This window comes from Thamnophis elegans, chromosome 2, assembly GCF_009769535.1.
Source record: "Thamnophis elegans isolate rThaEle1 chromosome 2, rThaEle1.pri, whole genome shotgun sequence".
Taxonomy (NCBI): domain Eukaryota; kingdom Metazoa; phylum Chordata; class Lepidosauria; order Squamata; family Colubridae; genus Thamnophis; species Thamnophis elegans.
This window is the reverse complement of record NC_045542.1, coordinates 157,495,058-157,516,755: the sequence shown is the minus strand read 5'-3', so window position 1 is coordinate 157,516,755 and position 21,698 is coordinate 157,495,058. Positions and strand designations below refer to the sequence as shown.

General features: G+C 43.6%; 2 protein-coding genes across 2 annotated transcripts in view; one reads left to right on the top strand and one right to left on the bottom strand.

Annotated features, from left to right (window-relative positions):
* Positions 1–21,698, bottom strand: part of LOC116504800 (zinc finger protein 850-like) — a 361,571-nt gene that overhangs the window by 18,559 nt on the left and 321,314 nt on the right. Inside the window, exon 7 of the mRNA XM_032212027.1 lies at positions 19,350–19,362. Coding sequence (XP_032067918.1) covers positions 19,350–19,362 — 13 coding nt within the window. The remainder of the gene's footprint in view (positions 1–19,349; positions 19,363–21,698) is intronic.
* LOC116504760 (zinc finger protein 883-like) lies at positions 1,715–15,181 on the top strand. The gene is made up of 2 exons (XM_032211984.1): positions 1,715–2,779; positions 11,532–15,181. The coding sequence occupies exon 2, from the start codon at positions 12,091–12,093 to the stop codon at positions 13,855–13,857; it is 1,767 nt and encodes a 588-aa protein (XP_032067875.1). The 5' UTR covers positions 1,715–2,779; positions 11,532–12,090; the 3' UTR covers positions 13,858–15,181.

The window sequence follows — 21,698 nt, the reverse complement described above, 5'->3', positions numbered from 1 at the left end:
ACCTGGTGCCTTCACCACTACACCAAACTCCAGTAGCAAATTCAAGGCTGCAACTTTCAAAATCATTCAATCAATCAGGATAGAGCTGGAAAGGACCTTGGAGGTTTTGAGTCCAACCCCCTGCTCAAGCAGGAAATGTCTCTCCTCCATTAGTTTCCATCCAATGTTCCTTGTCTTTTCTTCTGGTGCTTTGGAAAATAACTTGAAACCCCCCCCCCTCTTCTTTGTGGTAGCCACTCAAATATTGGAATACTGCTATCATGTCCCCCCCTTGTTGTTCTTTTCATTAGACTGAACCAGGGGTCTGCAGCCTTAAACACTCAAAGAGCCATTTGGACCCATTTCCCACAGAAAAGTGAAACACTTGGAGCCACAAAACCTAGGTGGACATGGCCAACCCAATATCACTCACTCCCCCCCCCCAATCACATGACACCCCACCACCACCACACCTACACAGGTGCTTACTGTGGAAAATCTCTCTCTCTCTCTCTCTCTCCCTCTCCCTCCCTCCCTCCCTCCCTCCCTCCCTCCCTCTCTCTCCCTCCCTTCCTCCCTCTGTGTGTGTGTGTCTCTCTCTCTCTGTCTCTGTCTCATCTATCTATCCACCAATCTATCAATCCACCCCTGACCCACCCACCCACCTATCTATCCTTGCTCTCCTGCCCAGATTCACATGTCATGTGAATCCAACCACTTGCGCTGTGAAGGGGAAGTGGAGGCTGTCAGGCAAAGCCAAGTGTTGGACATCCACAGAAAATGAGACAACTCCAACCTGGGTCCTGTCAGGGAGAAACTGTCCCTTTCCTCTCCCTCTCTCCCCACAAGGGGGGCAGGGCAGCCTGAGGGCAGTTCCTTCCTCAGAGGTGGCCAGCAAGCAAACAAATGCGGAACTCCAGCTGAGAGGTGGTAGAGCTCCACCTCTGGCCAGCAAGAGCAGAACAGGCAGTGCACGCACCTTCCCTGCCCCTGCCGCAATGACACTGGTTGAACTCTATCCACAGGTAGGAGGTAGAGACGGATGCTGCACCTTGTGGGGAACCTTGGTGAGGTCTCCTTGCTCAGCCCAGCTCTGGCTGCTGGTGCCCCTGCATTCCTTGCCAGCTGGCGAAGTGCAGCACCTCCTGGGCAGAGGGGGGGCCAGACGGCAGCAAGAAGTAGGCTAAGGCTGGTTGGTGCGCCCCCCCCCCCCCGCGCTCCGGGAGGGAAGGCAGGCACCATGCCGTCCAGCTCAGCCATCCGGGTGGAGGTGGGTGCTGTGGCAGGTGGGATGGAACTGGGAGGGACGCACGAACTAAATGTTTGGAGCTACGCTTGGAGTTTGCAAGTGGGCTCGGTGAGGCCACTTAGCAGGGAGACCCGTTTGGTTCACTTCAGCACAGGGTGGGAACGCAGAAGGTGGAGGAAATCCATGTCTCTCGGCGTTCAACCTTCAAAGACTCCTTTGCATTCCAGAATTTGATCCTGCACTCTCTCTTCCCTCTTTTCTTTCTCTCCTCCCTCCTTCCTTCCTCTTTCTTGACTGGGTGGTGAGGATGATGGGCAGGGCCAGCCAGTGGTGGGATCACCTGACAGGGAGCTGCAGCAGAGGGATGAAAGAGCTGGATGCAGCTCCAGAGCCGTGGGTTGCCAACACCCGGACTTAGACATACCCAATTCCTGCAACCATTCTTCATATGTTTTAGCCTCCAGCCCCCTAATCATCTTTGTTGCTCTTCTCTGCACTCTTTCTAGAATCTAAACATCTTTTTATATTGTGGAGACTAGAATTGGATGCAGTTTTCTAAGTGTGGCCTTATTTAGGCTTTGTAAAGCGGTACTATAACTTCACATGATCTTAATTCCATCTCTCTATTCATGCAGTTTAGGATTGTATTGGTTATTTTGGCTTCTTCAGGGAGGGGGATGTCCCTCCCCCATGGAATTGGTTGTGAAGTCTGACTGCTTGGGCCTTAGTGCCACAGAGCAAAAAGGAGTTTTGTGTGGAGGTAGGTAAAGAGGATAGTTTCAGTCTAATCTGAATGGGATGTTTCTGTTTGTGTGCATGTGTATGCAACTACTTTTACAAAATGAGCAATACAAACATGCTGGACAAATTTCTGTCCCATCAGACAGAAGTCCAAGGTGTTCAGAACTTGCTGCGCCAACCACTCCTAAATGCAATCTCTACATTGAGTCCGTTTAACTGAACACAACATAAGTGAGAGAAGGAAAACCTTACAATGAATTTCCACCCTCCCACCATAATCTTTACAACTGTCTTCTGGGGACTGAAAAGAGTCTTAAGTCATTACTTGTCCAACTTTGGCCGGCCCCCTCAGGCCTAGGAAGCAGGAGGGGGTAGGAGAACCACTTCCAAAACCCCTTTCAATGGAAACTTCAATGCCAGGCATCAAGATTGACCCAAAGGCACCAAAAACGAACCTGAGTAGCGTCATGTTTCACTATTTCACTTGGCTCAGTTGCAAAGGTCGGTTGCTAGGAGTCGAAAAGGACCATGGAATCACTGAAAACATCTTCCAAATGCCTCGGTGGAGATTAGACACGCGTGTTTTTCCACTTCCTGGCGCTAGATGGCGGTCAGGCAACATTCTGTCCCTAAAAAGCCATCACCGCATTAGTTCCATCCGGACTTGAGCTTAAAAAGGGAGTTTTTAAACCATTGAATACTGCGTTGCTAGAAAGAATGGCAGGAGAGGAGGAGAGAAGCGCAGAGCAATTTCCTCTTCCGGATCACTCAATGGTCGGCTCTTCTCCGGATCAAAGCAGCAGCTGGAAGGTGAGTTGAGGGCGGGTGGGAGGAGAGTCCTGGAAGCAGAGAAGCAACTGGGCTGAAGCATCTCAGCTGCTGCTGCTGCAGGTTCCTTCCCTCCCCGAATTTAAGCCCACTGGGGCTGCACGCTGTGAAACTGGTGGCTGCAATTTTCCTTCTGGTGGGAAGATTGGAAAAGTCTCTTTTAAATTAAGGTGGATTCTTTGGGAATGGCTTCCCTCCAGAGGTTGTGGGGGCTCCCATCACTGGAAGGCTTTAAGTGGAGATTTGTTCAGGATGGAATAGGGTCTCCTCCTGCCTGAACAGGGGATGGACTAGAAGACCTCCAAGGTCCCCCCAACTCAATTATTCTGTAGTGGATCTGATGTTTTCTGGGCAACAAGGTCGGACTGATGTTCCTCTGGTCTTTTCTGGGTTGCTGTTGTTTCGTTTTACTTCCATTTCTAGCTAACAAGCACCATGTTTCCTATTGGTGCCCCTATCCTTGTATTACCCAGGTTCGACTGTGCTTAACCCAGCACTTTTAAAAAAGATACTTATTGAATGTTTTGACCGTTCAGGTATATTTATTTATAAAATGTATTGGCCACCAACCTTACCATGATATAACTGCGGGCGGCTTAGAGACATAAAAATACGTACCCATTAAAGTTAAGTTGGCACTGTTATGTGACATCATGCTTCACGATCGGGCCACTTAGTGACACAGATGCCAGTCCCCATTGAAGTCAGTAAGTGAGGACTACTTCAATTGGGATGTCACCAAAGGGGTTGTGGAAAGTATTTACTCCCCTTACTTTGAGCTCATGGCTTCCATGGGCATAACTGGTGCTTCAAATCTTGCAGTCTTTAGGCATCATTTCATCAGTTAAAGCCCCCACATCTGTAAAGCTAGTGTCATGCAAATTGACAGTGTGGCTCAGTAAAACAAAAGAGAGAGTCCAAGCTTGTGTGTTGAGAAGCCAATGCTTTTATTCATCTGAAGAAAGATGGGTCCCTCCTAAGAAGGAAGGAACCCTGAGCAGAGTGCAAGGCAGATATTTATACATTTCTTTGCTTTTACTTCATTACATAAGAGGCAGTTGGCACACGACAGATAAGATATAGAAATTATATTTTTTTAATAAAAAATTATAGAACTTCTGTAGTTTCAGCCACATGCCTAACCCACAGTGAAAGATTCCAGGGTCTCAAAAGCCTGTTGAGGCATGAACCTCAGCCTTACCATCTCAACATATGAGCAATCATCAGATTCATCAGGTTCCTGATGAACATTAGCACAGCCTTGAAATATATGGACTATCTCCATATTGTAGGTGTGTGTATTTTTATTTTTCTCTGAATGTACATTTCTACAAACGTATAACATATCCCCAGGACGTCCAGATAAAGATTCATGTGAAAAAGAAAATACACTCTCCTTGACTTTATGTATCTCCTTGATTTGATGTATCAGGACACAGTGAAAATCATGTGGACTTAGACTTTTTTTTAAAATTTTTTTTTTCCATTTTCATTTTCGTACAGTCACACATATACTGTACAGAACTGGGGCCATATAACATTAAACAATAAACACAGCCATTCCTCTTGTCAATAATACCCCCCAAAATAGAAACCCAATGTACCTCTTCGACCCTCCATACACCCTTTCTTTCACCCCCCTCCAACTTTCCATCTTTCCTCCATCCTTCCCCTCTATCCTACTTTCCCTCCCCCTCTACGGCTCCCCTCTCCCGATACACTCCCTCCCTTCCTTCTCACCCTCCCTCCAATCCTCTCTCCCACCCTCTCTACCCCTCTTTCTTCTTTCCCTCTACTCCTCCCTTCGGTGTATTTCTGCTATCTATTAATATATTCAGCTTGTCCTATTTTTACACTGGAATTAAAGAGCAACAGTATACAAGTGCAATCATGTTACTTTAAAATCTAGCACATACTATATATCCCCCTCCCCCTCCCCCCTAAGACCCCACCTCCCTTCCCCTCCCTGACTTCCCAGAGCCCGTACACGGTGTAGCTTTTTAACAAACACAGTTTAAAATATATTAAGACAAAGGAAATTAAAAAAAAAAGAAAGTCAATAACATCTCTGCGTTGAACTCAGCTTCTTGCTGTTGCACAAACTTTAAGCAGTTTAAATTATTCCTAATCTTAAGCATAGGCTATCTGGAATTTCTTAGTCCCATATTTGTTTTGTGTATAGTCAATCCATTTTTTCCAGTCTCGTTTATATCTCTCATTTGAGTGGTCTTTAAGATATGCCGATATTTTAGCCATCTCGGCTAGGTTTGTAACTTTCAATGTCCATTTTGAGTTGTAGGCAAGTCTTCCTTCTTCCAGTATTGCGCCACCAACAGTCTTGCTGCCGTTATTAGGTGCAGAACCAAGTTGGTCTCTACCGCTGTAAAGTCAGTACATATACCTAGTAAAAATAACTGAGGAGTAAACTTTATCCTTCTTTTAAAGATATTTTGCATGATCCACCACATTTTTATCCAAAATGCCTTAACCTTTTGACAAGTCCACCATATATGAAAATATGTAGCATCGAGAGAACCACATCTCCAACATTTAGGCTGTACATTCGGATACATAGAAGCCAGCTTTTTAGGATCTAAATGCCATCTATAAAACATCTTATAAAAATTTTCTCTCAGGTTTTGTGCTTGTGTAAATTTCACATTTCCTACCCATATTCTTTCCCATGTGTCCAACATTATTGGTTCTTCAATATTCTGAGCCCACTTTATCATACAATCTTTAACCAATTCCGTTTCTGAATCCATCTGTATTAGTACATTATATATCCTCTTTATATGCATTAAGCTTTGATCTCTTATTTGTTTAAACAAATTATCCTCAACTTGGATAAAACCAGTTTTTTGGTCTATTTTCCACTTGGCCTGTAATTGGCCATACTGGAACCATGTTTGAACTACCTTCTCCTCTTTCAATACCTCTAAAGATTTTAGTTGTAGAACCCCCCTTTCCAAAGTGAGAAGTTGTCTGTAAGTGGTTCTATCGTGTTTTTGTTCTATATTCATATTTTCAATTGCATGTCTAGGAATTGCCCACATGAGTAGCTTATCATTTAGTTTATGTTGATATTTTTCCAGACCCGCAATAAAGCATTTCTTAAGATATGACTTTTAAAGTTCTTATCCAATTTTTTGTTGAATAACAAGTAAGCATGCCAACCATATACCAGATCATGTCCCTCGATATTCAGTATTCTATCATTGGTTAAATGGGTCCAATCACTAATTGCGGATAGCGCCACTGCATCATAATATAATTTTAGGTTATGGTTAGTAGACTTAGACGTTTTTAAAAGTAGGTAAATACAACCGTAGATGAATAACAATGCATGACATATTACATCAGGTCATCATTTATTTTATAAAAAGAAAGCCAAAATGGAGAAGTCCTGTGTGAAAAAATGTACGATTCAATAATTTGTAGAACCCCCTTTAGCAGCAACAACTACAGAAGTATGACTGACTATCAGTCTCTTACAGTGTTGTGGAGGAATGTTGGCCCATCTTTTTTTTTACAACATTGCTTCAGTTCATTGAGGTTTGTGGGTGTACTTTTTATGCACAACTCTCTTGAGGTCCCGCAAATCGTGTTGAGGTCTGGACTTTGACTGCCATTGCAACACCTTGGTTCTTTTCTTTTTCAGCCATTCTATTGTAGATTTGCTGATGTGTTTTGCAACCATTATCCTGTTGCCTAATCCTATATCTGCCAAGTTTTAGCTATTGGACAGATGGCCTCTGGCCCAATTGCATTATGGCCATTTTGGGCTGGTCTGTGCAAAGGACAGTGTTCCAGAAGTCCTGTGATTTGTTCAGATGCAACTTTGCAAACCTCAGTCGTGCTGCTGTCACCTTTTTATAGACAAAAGGATTTCTCTTGACAGCCCTTCCAAACAATCCATACTTGTTCAGTCTTTTTCTAATTGCATTGTCATGATCTTAACATTTAACATGCTAACTGAAGCCTGTAGAGCAGGTGTATCAAACTTGCATCATCACGGCATCATCATGTGACACATCATGACTTTTTCCCCCTTCTCTAAAACAGACAAGAACGTGGCCAGTGCGTGACTCATCTGGCCCACAGGACAGCCCTGCTGTAGAGTCTGAGATATAACTCTTTGCAATTTCAGTGGCCATTGCACCGTCTGACCTTGGATTGAATTTCCTTGAAAGTCCACTCCTGGGAAAATTAGCAACTCTCCAGAATGTTTTACACTTGTGCATAAAATCCGCCACTGTAGAATGATGGGTTTTCAATTGTTTGGAAATGGCCTTTTAAACCTTCCCAAATTGGTGGGCAGCAACAATTCCTTTTCTAAGATCATTGCCGATTCTTTATTCTTTGGCACTGTATTAATACACAGCTCAATGTTGGAGATCAGGAAACTCCTACAACTTTGACTTGTATAGATGTAGTCATACTTGCTGATGATCAATTGATCAAGGGCATTTTATTAGCAGTACTTGGCTGCTACTTCACCTCTTTATAGTATGGAACCAGTGTGGAATTTCCTAATGGTGAAAACAAGTAACCAGCAGAATAGCTTGCTCTCAGAAATTGTGGTACTCCATTCACTGGAGGTTTTTCAGAAGAGACTAGAGAGCCACTTATCTGAAATGGTATAGGGTCTCCTGCTTAAACAGCGGTTGGATTAGAAGACCTGTAAGATCCTTTCCAATTCTGTTATATTCTTATGTGTCAGCCTCTGCTTCGCTATTTGCTTTCGGCTGCCATTGAAACGGCGAGGGGGGGGACTTGGTATTTGGGAGGGGAAGTTTAGTACAGGAGAGATTGTAAAAAGGGAGTTTTGTTCTCACCGTCTACTGTGCATGCTGGAGACTGGTGCTTGGTGTTGGTCAAGGCCAACCATCCTGCATACCAACCTGATGATGCTCCTTGAACATGAAACTCACATGACACCTGAGGGATTTGCAGATTGGACAGTGGGATGAGGGTAACCGGGGGGAGGGGGTTGGACACATATTGATATGTATGATTTCGCGCGCTTTCGCCTCAGATCTTGCTTGGCTTAGCTGCTATCTACTCATAACCAGTAAAAGTACTCTTAATTCTGCAAAACGGAGTTAAGTGGTTTCTTTCTTGGTTGCTGAGGGAGGCCGGCTTGACATTAAGCAAGATCTCACTTTCACACACATCCCGGAGCTAACACCTCCCACGGGGAGTGTAAATAAAACCAAAACCTTCAAAGGAATGTCCAACCCAGGCAGCGACATGTGGGCAGCTGGGTCCTTGTGTTCCTTGGAGACAGAGCGGATGGTGGATCTGAATTTGGAGGAACGGTCCGTCCGCCCCAGGTGGTCATTGCAAGTGGGACAGAAGTATGACCCTGAGGAAATTCCTGCTGGAGTTACCACAAGGCGACATTGGCGACCGCCAGCTACCTGGCAGGACACCAACGAGGAGAACCTTATGATGTCCCAGGCTATGAAACTCTTTCGAGAGGCTTAGGGGAGGGAACGTTTACGCAAGAGCGGTCCTGAAAGAGAAGCTGATCTCCCAGACCTAGAGGAGAGAACTGCAGACGTCCTGTTCTACCCAAGGGGGGCCCTGGGGGCAGACAGTGGAGCTCATCAGGATGTGGAAGCCCTGGCAGCAGCAGCAGCCGCAAGAGACCTTCCAAGAGGAGGAGGGGTCCCCCGCAGATGCCAGATGGCAAAAGTTCCTCTGCTTGGTGTAAAATTTGGAGGTGACCCAAAGGAACTAGGATTTTTCCTGGTCCAAGTCTGGAATTTCATGCAACATTTCGGAGAGGATCTCCCCACAGAAGAAGCCAAGGTAAGAGTTGTTACCATGGGGCTGGAGAATAAGGCAGCAGCATGGATGGTTGCCTTGCATAACGATTACTCCCCCCTGCTGAGAGACTATAATAGGTTTATGGCTGCCCTTACCCAGGGGAAGAATCCAGTGGCTGAATTTCGTGAATTGTCTATTTATATGCGGGAATGGTCGGAAGAAGCTTTAATGGACAGTTTTATGGATGGCTTAAACAAAGATACCAAAACTGTGTGAACGGGGTGGGGGGGCATAACTTGCAACGCTGGTACAAATTGGCAGCAGACATGGAGATCGATCTAGCCAGAGATAAGTACTGTGAAGACAGTGAGAAATAGAAAACTACCCCTCCCAACCCCCCCAAAGGAAGTCCGAAAGGAGGAAAAAGGTGGTCTACAAGCAAACACCGGTCTACCACCTGCTTCCGATGCGGAAAGGAGGGGCACCGGGCAGCAAATTGCCGCTCCAAGATTGGCCCAAAGCCCCCTGCCATGGGGGAGAGGAAGCCAGACAAACAACCTGGGAAAAGGAGGGACACCGCCATGAAAGGGGTGGAACCTTTTGTCCAATTCCCTCCCATCCCAAGAGAAGAACTGTCCTCATTGGGGGAAAGTGAAACCAATTCCGATGATGACCATCTGGTAAGTTCCCGATTGGGCCGCATGACCATCCCAGTAGAACTTAAAGTGCCCTCTACTGGCGCCCAAGCAAAAATGCTGGTCCTTTTAGACTCGGGATGCACATGTTGCATTGTTAGCCCGGAAGTGGTGGAGAAATGGGCTTAAAACTGAGAACTTTGAAAGTCCCCATTGCTTTTTGCCAGCTAGATGGGTCTATAGCTGGGGTGGGGGCTCCTGCCCATTTTGTGACTGAACCTATAGACATGTGGATGGGGGATCATCAGGAAACATTAAGTTTCATTGTTGCATCGGGGATGGACCGGCCTCTCATACTGGGCTTACCCTGGTTACATATATGGAACCCACACATCAACTGGAGGAAAGGGTGGTTGCGCATCCGATCCGCTAAACCCCCAGAGGGAGAAGGAAGGGTTTCCGACATTGCCAACGCTGAACCTAACCTAGTGGCCGCGATGCAAGAAAAAATTGAGGGGGAGGAGAAAATCCCAAAGGAATATTGGGACCTAAACCGCTCTGTAAACTGCTTAGAGAGGGCTGAAAGCCCTATGAAGCGGTATATAAGTCTACTGCTATTGCTAAAGGACGTTTTCAGTGAAAAATCCTCTGATAAATTACCCCCCCCCCCACTGCGCGACAGATTGCAGCATTGAGATCCTCCCAGGAGTAAAACTTCCAAAACCCCAGATTTACTCAATGACGCCATGCGAAATGGAGGAATTACGGACGTTTATTGACAAAAATTTGAAGAGGAGGTTTATAGAACCTGCTAGGCCACATGTGACCGCCTCTGTGTTGTTTAGAGAAAAGATGGCTTCTTTCATCTCTGTGTTAACTACAAAAATCTTAACAGTGTGTGCGTGGAAAATGTATACTCCCTCCCTCTGATGAAAGATATGTTGGCCCAATTGGGTAAAGGAAAGATCTTCATGAAATTGGACTGAAGAGAGGCCTACTACAGAGTCAGAATCAAAGAGGGAGATGAATGGAAAACTGCTTTCAACTGCCCACTTCGGTGTTTTCAATTCAGAGTACTTCCATTTAACCTACAGGGGGCGCCAGCTGTTTTCATGCAATTAATAAATGAAGTTTTACATGAACACCTGTACAAGGGCATACCTTGACGACATCCTTATCTACAGGGAAACATGTGATGAACACGTGAATTTAGTGCGATCAGTACTTAAGAAACTCCGGACCACAGAACTTTATGCCAAATTGTCTAAATGTGAATTTCATTAAGAGAAGATCGATTACCTGGGCTACTGCATCTCCCACAACGGCATCGAGATGGACCTGGTGAAAGTCCAGGCTGTAACTGAGTAGGCACCTCCTCAAACAATTACAAAGCTTTTTGGGATTTGCAAATTTTTATCGTCAATTGATTCCCTCATTCGCCAGCATTGCTCTGCCCATTACAATCTCCTAAAGTTAAAAGGGGAGGCCAAGCCCTTACCGGGTAAGCCTTTGAATTGGACTATGGAGTGTCAAGCCGCTTTTGAAAAATTAAAGCGACTCTTTGCAGCTGAACCCGTTTTGAAACACCCAGCTGCTTTCATGCAATTAATAAATGAGGGGGTTGGTCACATATTGATGTGTATGATTTTGTGCGCTTTTGCCTCAGATCTTGCTTTGCTTAGCTGCTATCTTTTCATAACCAGTAAAAGTACTCTTAATTCAGCAAAAAGGAGTTAAGTGGTTTCTTTCTTGGTTGCTGAGGGAGGCCGGCTTGACATTATGTTCTGTTGCAATGATATTTATGATACCCTGATAAGTATAACCATAGAAATGAAAGAGGATGTACTTTCTTTTTCACTTGACTGTATTTGAAAACAACCCTTTGCGCTACTAAGAATTTGTGGTTGACCCAGTCAACAAGTGAATTTCATCACTGAATGGATATTCAAACTTGGATCTAAGTCACCAACTTTTCGGACCTCAGAGACCAGGGATAAATTCACAATTTTAAATCCTGCAGATCAGTAATATGAATTTTTTAAAAAGATAAATGGTATTTAGTGCAATATTAAAAAATGCAAATATTTTTTCTGCAGGTCCCCAAAATTTTCTCATTGGTCACTAGTGGTCCATGGACCACCGGTTGGTGACTGCTGATCTAGGTAGTTTTCCATGTGTTAAATGAATCATAATAAATATAGGTGTCAACTCATAAATCTTATTCGAGCATGTTTGCTTATTCACTGTAACGTAAACGTTTTTCTTTTTCATCATCTGCAACCATTTTATGCAACATTAAATATGCTTTTGTTTTAATCTTATAGACAAAAGAGGAAGCCAATAAGAGCAGTCTGGGCAACTGAGGATAACAAGCAACCTCGAACAGCAAAGCAAGTCAGTCCAGAAATCAAAATATTTTCCATTTCCATTACAACCACACAATTCTTCACCATCCTCGGCACGTGAGAGAGAAATGAGAAAATTAAGAAGAGATTTCTAGCTGGGAAAAGCAGTGTGTGAAATTCAAGCATACATTATATGATGGAGATTATTTTCCCATTCCGCAAAAGAGGGAAATAGCTCGAAGTTACTGTGGAGGAAAAGGTCAATTGAAAAGCCACGTAGGGCAGACAGTGTTGCAGGCCTCACTCTGGGAGGAAGAAAGCAGCTTGAATCAAAGCACAACTAAACAAGGCACCATCCATATTTTTGACCTCCTCAAGAATATAAGTTGTGAAAAAGCTCCATAACGTTCCTGTTGTGGGAAATATACATCTTGAAAATCACAGCTGATTATGCCTGAGAAGATCCAGACTGGAGAAATGCCATACAAATACTTTGAATCTGGCAAAACCTTTGGTCAGAACAACTCCATTGTGTTCCATGGAAGGACCCACACAGGAAAGATGCCCTACAAGTGCTCCCAGTGCAGTAAATGCTTTAGCGAGCATGGCAACATGGACTCACACCAAGGAGAAACCGTTTGAATGTCCTGATTGTGGAAAATGTTTCAGTAACAATTACAACCTGGTGACACACCAGACAACTCACATAGGAGAGAAACCCTTTGAATGTTTTGATTGTAGAAAAAGTTTCTCTAATGCTTCCCAGTTTGTGATACACCAGAGGGATCACACAGGAGAGAAACTCTTTGAATGTCCTTATTGTGGTAAAAGTTTCAGTCACAATTCCAGTTTGGTGAAACACCAGAGGACTCACACAGGAGAGAAACCCTTTAAATGTTCTATCTGTGGGAAAAGTTTCAGTCAGAATTTCACCCTGGTTCAACACCAGAGAATTCACACAGGAGAGAAACCCTTTAAATGTCCTGACTGTGGGAAAAGTTTCAGCCAGAGTTCCAACCTCATTGGCCACCAGAGGACTCACACAGGAGAGAAACCCTTTAAATGTCCTGACTGTGGGAAAAGTTTCAGTCAGAATGCCAACCTCATTGGCCACCAGAGGATTCACACAGGAGAAAAACCCTTTGAATGTCCTGATTGTGAAAAACGTTTCAGTCAGAATTCCAGCCTGATTCAACACCAGAGGATTCACACAGCAGTGAAACCCTTTGAATGTCCTGACTGTGGGAAAAGTTTCAATTATAATTCCAGCCTGGTTCAACATAGGAGGATTCACACAGGAGTGAAACCTTTTAAATGTCCTGACTGTGGGAGAAGTTTTAGTCAGAATTCCAGTCTGGTTCAACATCAGAGGATTCACACAGGAGTGAAACCCTTTGAATGTCCTGACTGTGGGAAAAGTTTCAGTCATAATTCCACCCTGATTCAACACCAGAGGACTCACACAGGAGAGAAACCCTTTAAATGTCCTGACTGTGGGAAAAGTTTCAGTCATAATTCCAGCCTATTTCAACATCAAAGGACTCACACAGGAGAGAAACCCTTGGAATGTCGTGATTGTGGGAAATTTTTCAGTCAGAATTCTAGTATGGTTAAACACCAGAGGACTCACACAGGAGAGAAACCCTTTGAATGTCCTGATTGTGGGAAATGTTTCGGTCAGAATTCCACACTGATTCAACACCAGAGGATTCACACAGGAGAGAAACCCTTTGAATGTCCCGATTGTGGGAAATGTTTCGCTCAGCATTCGAGCCTGTTTCAACACCAGAGGACTCACACAGGAGAGAAACCCGTGGAATGTCATGATTGTGGGAAATGTTTCAGTCAGAATTCCAGTCTGGTTAAACACCAGAGGATTCACACAGGAGAGAAACCCTTTGAATGTCCTGATTGTGGGATAGGTTTCAATCAGAATTCCAGCCTGGTTCGACACCAGAGGATTCACACAGGAGAGAAACCCTTTGAATGTCCTGATTGTGGAAAAAGTTTTAGTCATAAGTCCAACCTGGTTCAACACCAGAGGACTCACACAGGAGAGAAACCCTTTGAATGTCCTGATTGTGAAAAATGTTTCAGTCAGAATTCTAGTCTGGTTCAACACCAGAGGACTCACACAGGAGAGAAACCATACAAGTGTCCATACTGTGGGAAAGAACTTAGTAGTAGGGTTAACCTTCTAAATCATGTGCATATGCACACAGGGAGAAACCGTTTTAGTGCCCCAAGTGCAGACGGTGCTTCAGGAAACATTCCACCCTTATCACACACAGGAAAATCCACATGATGCCCAAAGTGATAAGTGTAGAGAAAAATTGAATTTGCCCATTGTAAGTCCAGCTGAGAAATTGACTGTTTACATTGATTAAATTAAATAGAATTTGGCTGACTTTTTTAGGCAAATATGTAATGGGATTAGATGGGGAAGAGGAAAGAAAAAGTTAGAACATATTACTTTGATAATGGCTATCTGACCTTCAGCATAAGAAGTTGTTGGATATTTATTTTTGTAGAAATTGGGCAATTATGTAAAAATATTTTGGGGAGTGCATTTTTGTGATGGTAGATGATAGATTATTTGTTAAGAGATTGTGGTTCTCCATATAAGGAGAAAACAAGAGGAGAAGGGAAGTAGAAGGTATTTAATATTCTTTTCCTAACAGTTCCAGAAATTCAGTGCACCAAGCATGTCTGCTCAGATTGTGTCAAGCATGAGGCACGCAAGTGGAAGAAACATGTGAATAACAAATATTGGGGGAATTTGGGGCAGTGAAAAAAGCAGTGTAAAATTTCAGGTATAAAGGCTGTTCTGACCTGCAGGTGATCTTCATGGTTCAAAGGCCATAAGAAACAATTGGATTGAAATATATCAGTTGCTACATATTCCTTCTCTCCCCAGATTATATTCCATTGGTGGTATATGCTTTAAAACGGGTTCTCCGTCATTATTAGGGTTGACTGGGTGTGATTTTATGGACACCTTTTTTTGATACAATATGAAACTCTTTTGCCACTGCTGTCTTCTGTGATTTTTTTTTTTACCAAGCAAACAAACACAGGATTTCCTAGTGGTGCACAATCCATTTATTATACTGGCAGAACTGTTCTTAAACTAGGATTTTTTTTTTTTTAATAATAGCTCTCTTTGGGATGCTCCATTTTATAAACCATCCTTGCTTACCACTTACTACTCAGCCTTCAAAATTACACTGGAAAAGTTGACTTACAAGTGTTGCTCAAAGTTGTGGCCATCATAGTTATTTAAGGGACGCACTGGCTTGTAATTGCGATAGTTGCAGTGTCCCACAGTCATGGAATCTCCATTTGGAACCTTTACAATTGGCTTCCAACAAACAAAATTGACAGGCAGTTGCAAATCACACTCATGGTACATTGCACTAAACAGAACATGGTGATTCACTTAATGAACACAGCACAACAATACTGAAAAGAAAATGACTGATGACTGTTTTTCACATGACCATTGCAGCATCGCCATGCTTGGGAAAACACCCATATTTATGATAGAGTCATGTGATTCTCTTTTGTGACCTTCTGACCGGCAATGTCAACAGGGAAGCCAGATTTGTTTAACAACCATGTGACTAACAACTGCAATGATTCATTAAACAACTGTGGCAAGAAAAGTCATAAAATGAAGCAAAACTCACTTAACAGATGTCTCACTTAGCAACAGTGAAATTTTGGGCTCAATTATGGCAAGTCAAGGACTACCTATATTTACATAAAGCATCAGAGTTGGAAGGGACTTTAGAGGTCTTCTAGTCCAACCCCTCCTGCTCAAGGCAGGAGACCCAATACCATTTCAGACAAGAGGCTGTCCTGTCTCTTCTTGAAAGCCTCCAGTCAACTTTCATGGGCAAACCCGGTGCTTTAATCTTGCCAATGCTCTTGGGATCATTTCATCAATTAATACCCCTCCCAGCCCTTGTTCTAAAAATAGTTCAAAAAGTGTGAATGTGTCAGAGTAATGAAGATTTAATAGCTGACCAGCTGTAAACCGAGATGGTGAAAGAGTGAGTCAGCTGGGTTACTGCCACTTTGGGAGACTGTCTTTGTGGGGAGGCCATGTGAGGGCGTATCTCTCTCCTCGTGCCTCTTCGTTTTTCTATCTCCATTGTAGTTCTCCGTGTAGAGTTGAAGATTGATTGCTTGCCTGGTATTTTCCCAACACGTGTATGTATGTATATAGAAGTCTTGTATATAAACCACTGTTTGAAAGACAAAACCTCTGTGTACTGTATTTTGCTCCTGGGTTGTCTCAAAATAGTCACACTGCAAACACTCTGACAGGTTATGGGCCCAGTCCAGAGAGAAGGCCAGAGTGACTAGACTAGAGAGAAGAGAAACCCAGTGAGCTTGCACCAGAGCCAGAGGGGTTGTGCAACGTGGTTTGATAGTGGTTAGTGCTTGTGAAAGAAAGGCAGCATGGGCTCCGTGGCATAATGAGATGAGGTTTCTTGGTGTCTTGGCTGAATGAGAAAAACTACCTCTCCTGGAGTGTAAAGATGGAGACGTACCTGCGAAGAGAGGAGTTGTGGACAATAATTACTAATCCACCAGCAATCCTGGATGATGGGGACCAGAGAAGAAATGAAAAAGCATTAGCCAGCATAATTCTGGATATAGAGGACCCATCGGCTGATACACTTGAGGGGTCTCCAGTCTGCAAAAGAGTGCTGAGGGGCTTTGTACAGTGTGTATGTGAGAAAGATTACAGGCAGTAAAGTATTGCTGACAGACTGTATAAGGCACAACTGAAGCCGGGGGAGAGCATGTCCACACATCTGCAGGGTATGAGAAGGACATTCCTTGAGTTAGAGGACAGAGGATTGACATTTCCTGAGGCACACAAGGTGTATGTGGTACTCAGTTCATTGGACAGTTAATGGGAGGTTCTTGTGAGCCCAAGCAAGAGTGGGACTTAACCATGACATATTTTACTGGTTGATTGTTGGAAGAGGAGCAGAAACAGCTGGAGAGGTGACCAGGAAAGGGAGGAGAGAACGCACAGCACAGGCCAGCATCTGCGACAGTCCAGGATGCCGGCAGAGCAGCTGAGACAGTTTACACTGTGAAGAGATACTACCTGTGTGGTTCTACTCAGCATCTCCAGAGACGCTGCCCTGAGAGGAGAAACAGAGGAGCAATAAGACAAGGGCACAGGACTACTCAACACACAAGGAGTGGTTCTCCAGCATCGTTTTCCCTGGCAGAGACAGCATCTGAAAACACCAGGAACAACTGGTTGTTGGATAGTGGGGCGAGTCAGCATATCGCTAATAATCCACAAGTGTTTTGTTTATAAGGAGGCAAAATACAGAGTATGTCCTGTGAGTAAGAGAAATGCAAGGCAAATAAATAGTTTTATACCAATGAGATCTGAATGGTGTAATAAAGGTATATCTCCTGAGTGATTCACAGCTAGTGGGGTTAGAGTAGGTGGTATTCATAATGAACCCTGTATGTACCAAGAGATAAGGCCATGGTCATTGCCTAAGGAACAACGAGATAAATGGAGGAAGCCGAGGTTAAAGAGAATGACAGGCAGGCAAAGTGAGAAAACTGAGCTAGAGAAAAGAGAAAATAAAGGTATCCAGCCAAGAGATGGTAAATAAGATGGAATGAGACAGAGTGTACAGAGTCAGTAAATAAAGAACGTAGGAGTTGTAGTAATGGTATTAGTAATGTGTGTAGCGATGAGAGTAGGAACCAATGCAGGAGGCAAGGACATATTGGGGGAGGGGGGGAAGCATCATGAATATGTTAAAAGCATTCAGGGTTACTGCCACTTTGGGAGTCACTTTCTCTTTGTTGGGGAGGCCATGTGAGGGTGTATCTCCTAGTGTTTCTATCTCCATTATAGTTCTCCATGTAGAATTGAAGATTGCTTGCCTAGTATTTGCTTAACACGTGTATGTATGTATGTAGAAGTCTTGTATATAAACCACTGTTTGAAAGACAAAACCTCTGTGTACTGTATTTTGTTCCTGGGCCTGCCTCGAAACAATAGCCATACTGCAAACACTCTTGACAGAGCGTACTGTAAGAAATAATCACAAACACCCTCTCCCAAGAATGAAATATTTTGGGGGATATTAGAAAGAGGCAGAATGTGAGGATAAATGGGAAAAGAATCTTAACAAAGGCAGAAAGCAGCCCCCAAAGCTTCCAACAGATGCCTGAAGTCTTTAGAGATGAATATTTTGTGCCCATTAAGAAACCCAGGCCAGCCTATTCCCAAAGAAAACACCTCCAACTCCAATTGAGGGGATTAAACTTTGCATTAAACACCCCCCCCCCCAAAAAAAATTCTAAGGACAAGACAGGACCTTTTGGGACGTAATAGGATTAACCCACCACTATTGAAAAAGCAAAAGACACAAACGCCCTTCATTGCACAATCCTGAGAACAGTTCATACTTCAAAGTCACGTGAACACATTCAGCAATTTTGTCAGCTTTCCCAGAACTATAGGCTGTTGTTGGTTCTGCTCATCAATAAACAGAATTCTTTTCAATCAGCCTCCGTTTTATTTCCAGCATCCTTCTCCCGGCACGGAACTGGACCAGATTTTTCTTCCAACGCTACCCACATATATGGGTATACATATTATCTCTCTCTAGGACTTACAGATATCTTTAGTGATGCATAATTCTACCAGTAAAAAGGGGGAATTGGTTTGTTTTTTGAGCCCCACATGTTGAAAAATGAAAACCCTTAAAACAGAAGAAAGCTAGGAATGGATCCTTCTATTCTGAACAAGGTTATCTCTGTAGGATTGTGAAGGGACCCTATGTGTCTGGTGGCCAAAAATCAGAAAGCATCGAATTGCTCCTTTGCAGGCTAAGAAATTTTGTGAAAAGGCTTGCAGGAGCTGCACCTTTTGATACAATGTGTTAGAAAAGGCTCTACCAGACTCCTGACATTCTGTATAAGGTTAGATATTGAGGAAATGGCAGCATCTCCACCAATAGTGGGTTTCAAATTTTTTAAGAAACTCTTCTGTAGGTGTGGCCTGCTTTGTAAGAATGGCTTGCCGGCCATATGACCGGGTGGGAATGGCTTGCCAGCCATGTGACTGGGTGGGCGTGGCTAACTTGTAAAATGTGGTGAAACTCACTTAACAACACTCTTGCTTAGCAACCAAAATGTTGACTCTGAAACTCTGGCCTTTGAAGCACGCAAGTCTTAAAGCTGTCAAGTTACAAGACCCTTGCATCCCTAACCCTTTAGAAAAAAACCCCCAGGGGTGTTCAAACTTGACAGCTTTAAGACTTGTGAACTTCAACTCCCAGAATTCCTCCTCTCACTCTTCATCTTGAGATGTGTGGACGGGTGGAGGGAGGGAGCTGGAACCGGTTCTAAATGGCACTGTAGATTTGTGGAACCTCTTCTATAGAAGAGGTTAGAACTGGCAGGAACCCACCACTGATCTCCACCCAAGAATTGAATGGGTGGCCTTGTAGTCCAATGAATCTGCAAGTCTGCCTTGCCCCTCTTCAACAATCAATGCATTCCTAATTTTCACCTATTGTTGCTGTGGATTAGTGCATGCAAGTTTCTTTTACTAGTGCAGTGATTTTCAGTCTCTATATTTTAAAAATCCAGGTGCTTGCTTTTCATCCCTTGGTTTTTCTTGAGGGTAATAAGGGTAAACCTCTCTGGGGGGCCCGGCTGGAGGATGTGGCATTACCTGGCAGCCCCCAATTGCAGCCCTTCCTGCAAGGGCTTCAGCGAAGGGGTTAAACACAGAACTTTCCTTTTGTGCCTAGAGAGAAGGTGGAAAAGGGGTGTGGTAGCCCAGTTTCTGGCCCCTCGTTCCTTTTCCAGGTTATGCTGTGGACATCCTCTTGCAGGGAGAGGCAAACAAAGTTATAATCAGTAGCCTACATGGGTTGATCATAAACAGATCATGTCAAATAAACTGTCAGGGTTCCAAGTAACATACCCAGAACGAACAAAACTCTGAGGCAAGTAGAATCCTCAAAGAATAGTTTTATTGGACATGTCATATTGGCACAGGATATTGAAAACTGATGCTAAGCGTTCCCATGGTTTTCACCTTATTAAAAGTAAAAGTTTCTCAAAAAAGTCACATGGTTCAATCTGGATATAGTCAGTTGCTAGAATGTCCTTGGTTCCCAAGAGATAGTATTTTGTTTTGGCTACACTACCCCAGCTATCCCTACTCCCCTACCCCTGTCCCTCAGCTCCAGTTGTAGCAGCACTGAAGCCTCAAAATGGCCTCAGTCAGGTCAGCTTCAGGGTTGACAGGTGCCCCCCTCAATTGAAAAGGACTGCCTGTCAAGAGAAGAAACCACAGAGAGGTTAGTCAAAATTCAAGAGCAAAAACTACACTGTAATAAAAGTTTGTTTTGGAGTGGATATCATTGCAGTACAGTAATGACTTAGTGGGGCTCCACTAAGACAGCCAAATTCCACCTGTCAGGAGGCCCCCTAGGGGGCCAAAAGTCACTCAGGAGAGGTGATGAAGAGGAGGGGACACTCTGTGGATTGCGAGGAGGAAAGCAATCCCTTGCAGGTCCAGAGGAAGCCCTCAAACCACCAGGAGAAGAAGACAGCCATTGTGGCCAGAACAAGCTGGGACAGCCCAACAGAAGAAGTTATTGAAAAGATTGAACAGCAGCGTGAGTGATCTAGGTGAGATTTCATTTTTTCTAACCTTTGGGCGGAATTTTCCCCAATAACCTTTATATGACAGTGTGACTCAAAAGGGGGAGGCAGGGTGTTCCATTCCCCACTCCCCAAAGTTTAGCAGTGACTAAGATTTTGAGCCTTTGACACAGAGGTGGGTTCCTACCAGTTCGCACCTATTCGGTAGAACCGGTTCATCAAATCTACTGAACCGGTTAGAAGAGGTTCCACCAGTGGACCCAGAAAGCAGGCCACACCTACAGAAGAGGTTCCAAAAATTTTGGAAACCCACCACTGGTCCTTGGATATGATTATTCTACACTATCATGCTCATATTTATAAAACTCAGTGCCTCTGTGAAAGGTAAGGATGACTACTGTGTTTGTGGTGCAATCAGAACTTTGCGTGTGTTGAAGTTGTTTTAATGCAAACCAAAGATGCCTTTTAAAAAACAAGTTCACATCATATTCTTATGCATGCCAGTGCTATGTGTGAGGTAATTTAAGGTGGTTATGACAAGTGTCGTCGGCATCTTCATATCCGGTCACATGGGCAGCAACCACACCCATCCGGTCACATGGGTGGCAAGCCACTCCCACAAAGGAGGCCACACCCACAGAGTAGGTTCAAACAATTTTTGAAACCCACCACTGCTTTGACAGATCTGGAAAAAGCCTGATCTCATTTAGAAAAGAAGAGGCACAGGTCAAAAATTTGGAAAGCCTGGACTGGTTCGCTCTGTTGTTTTTCTACATTAAAAAAAAGGAACTGATTTTATGGTGAAGTTTGGATGGTCTTTAAAAAGTTTTTTTGTGTGTGTCTTCAAAATAAATACAATAGTAAAAATGGAAAACTAAGTAAGCATGACACCTAATGGTTAGCGAGGATACTGCAGTGGATTGAAGAAATAATGCATGCTTATATGAACTATGGAATATTGAGAAGCAAAAAGTATATCACGGTAGGTAGGTAGGCTGTCTGGGGGACATTTAGCCTCTAAAATTAAAGCAGGCTGCCCAGGAAGTGCTTTATATGCCATTTGAGTTCTTGAATGAAAAGGAAATCAATAAAAGTTTGGGGTTATTTTATTCCAGATTCCTCCATACAACAGATTCCAGAACCAAAAGCCATTATCCTCACCATCCATACCTTATTAAATCTGCATTAAAAATAGCATTGCACAGTATCTTTCTAAAAAGATTAGTCTGGTGATCAGTTAGCCATGTGATTTGATGGGCTATTCTATTTTTGCCCCTCTTTTTTTTACATTCATTTTGGGAAGGGGGAAATGTTTCTTCTGTCCTATAGAGGCAATCAGACCGTCTTTCTTAGGCTCCATTTTATAGGCCCTGCTGCATATGTTTCTCTGTGTGACCTAATGGGAGACTTCAATGCAAGCAAATTTACAGAATTTACACCTGGCGTTTAGCAGATATAAAATTTCCTCCT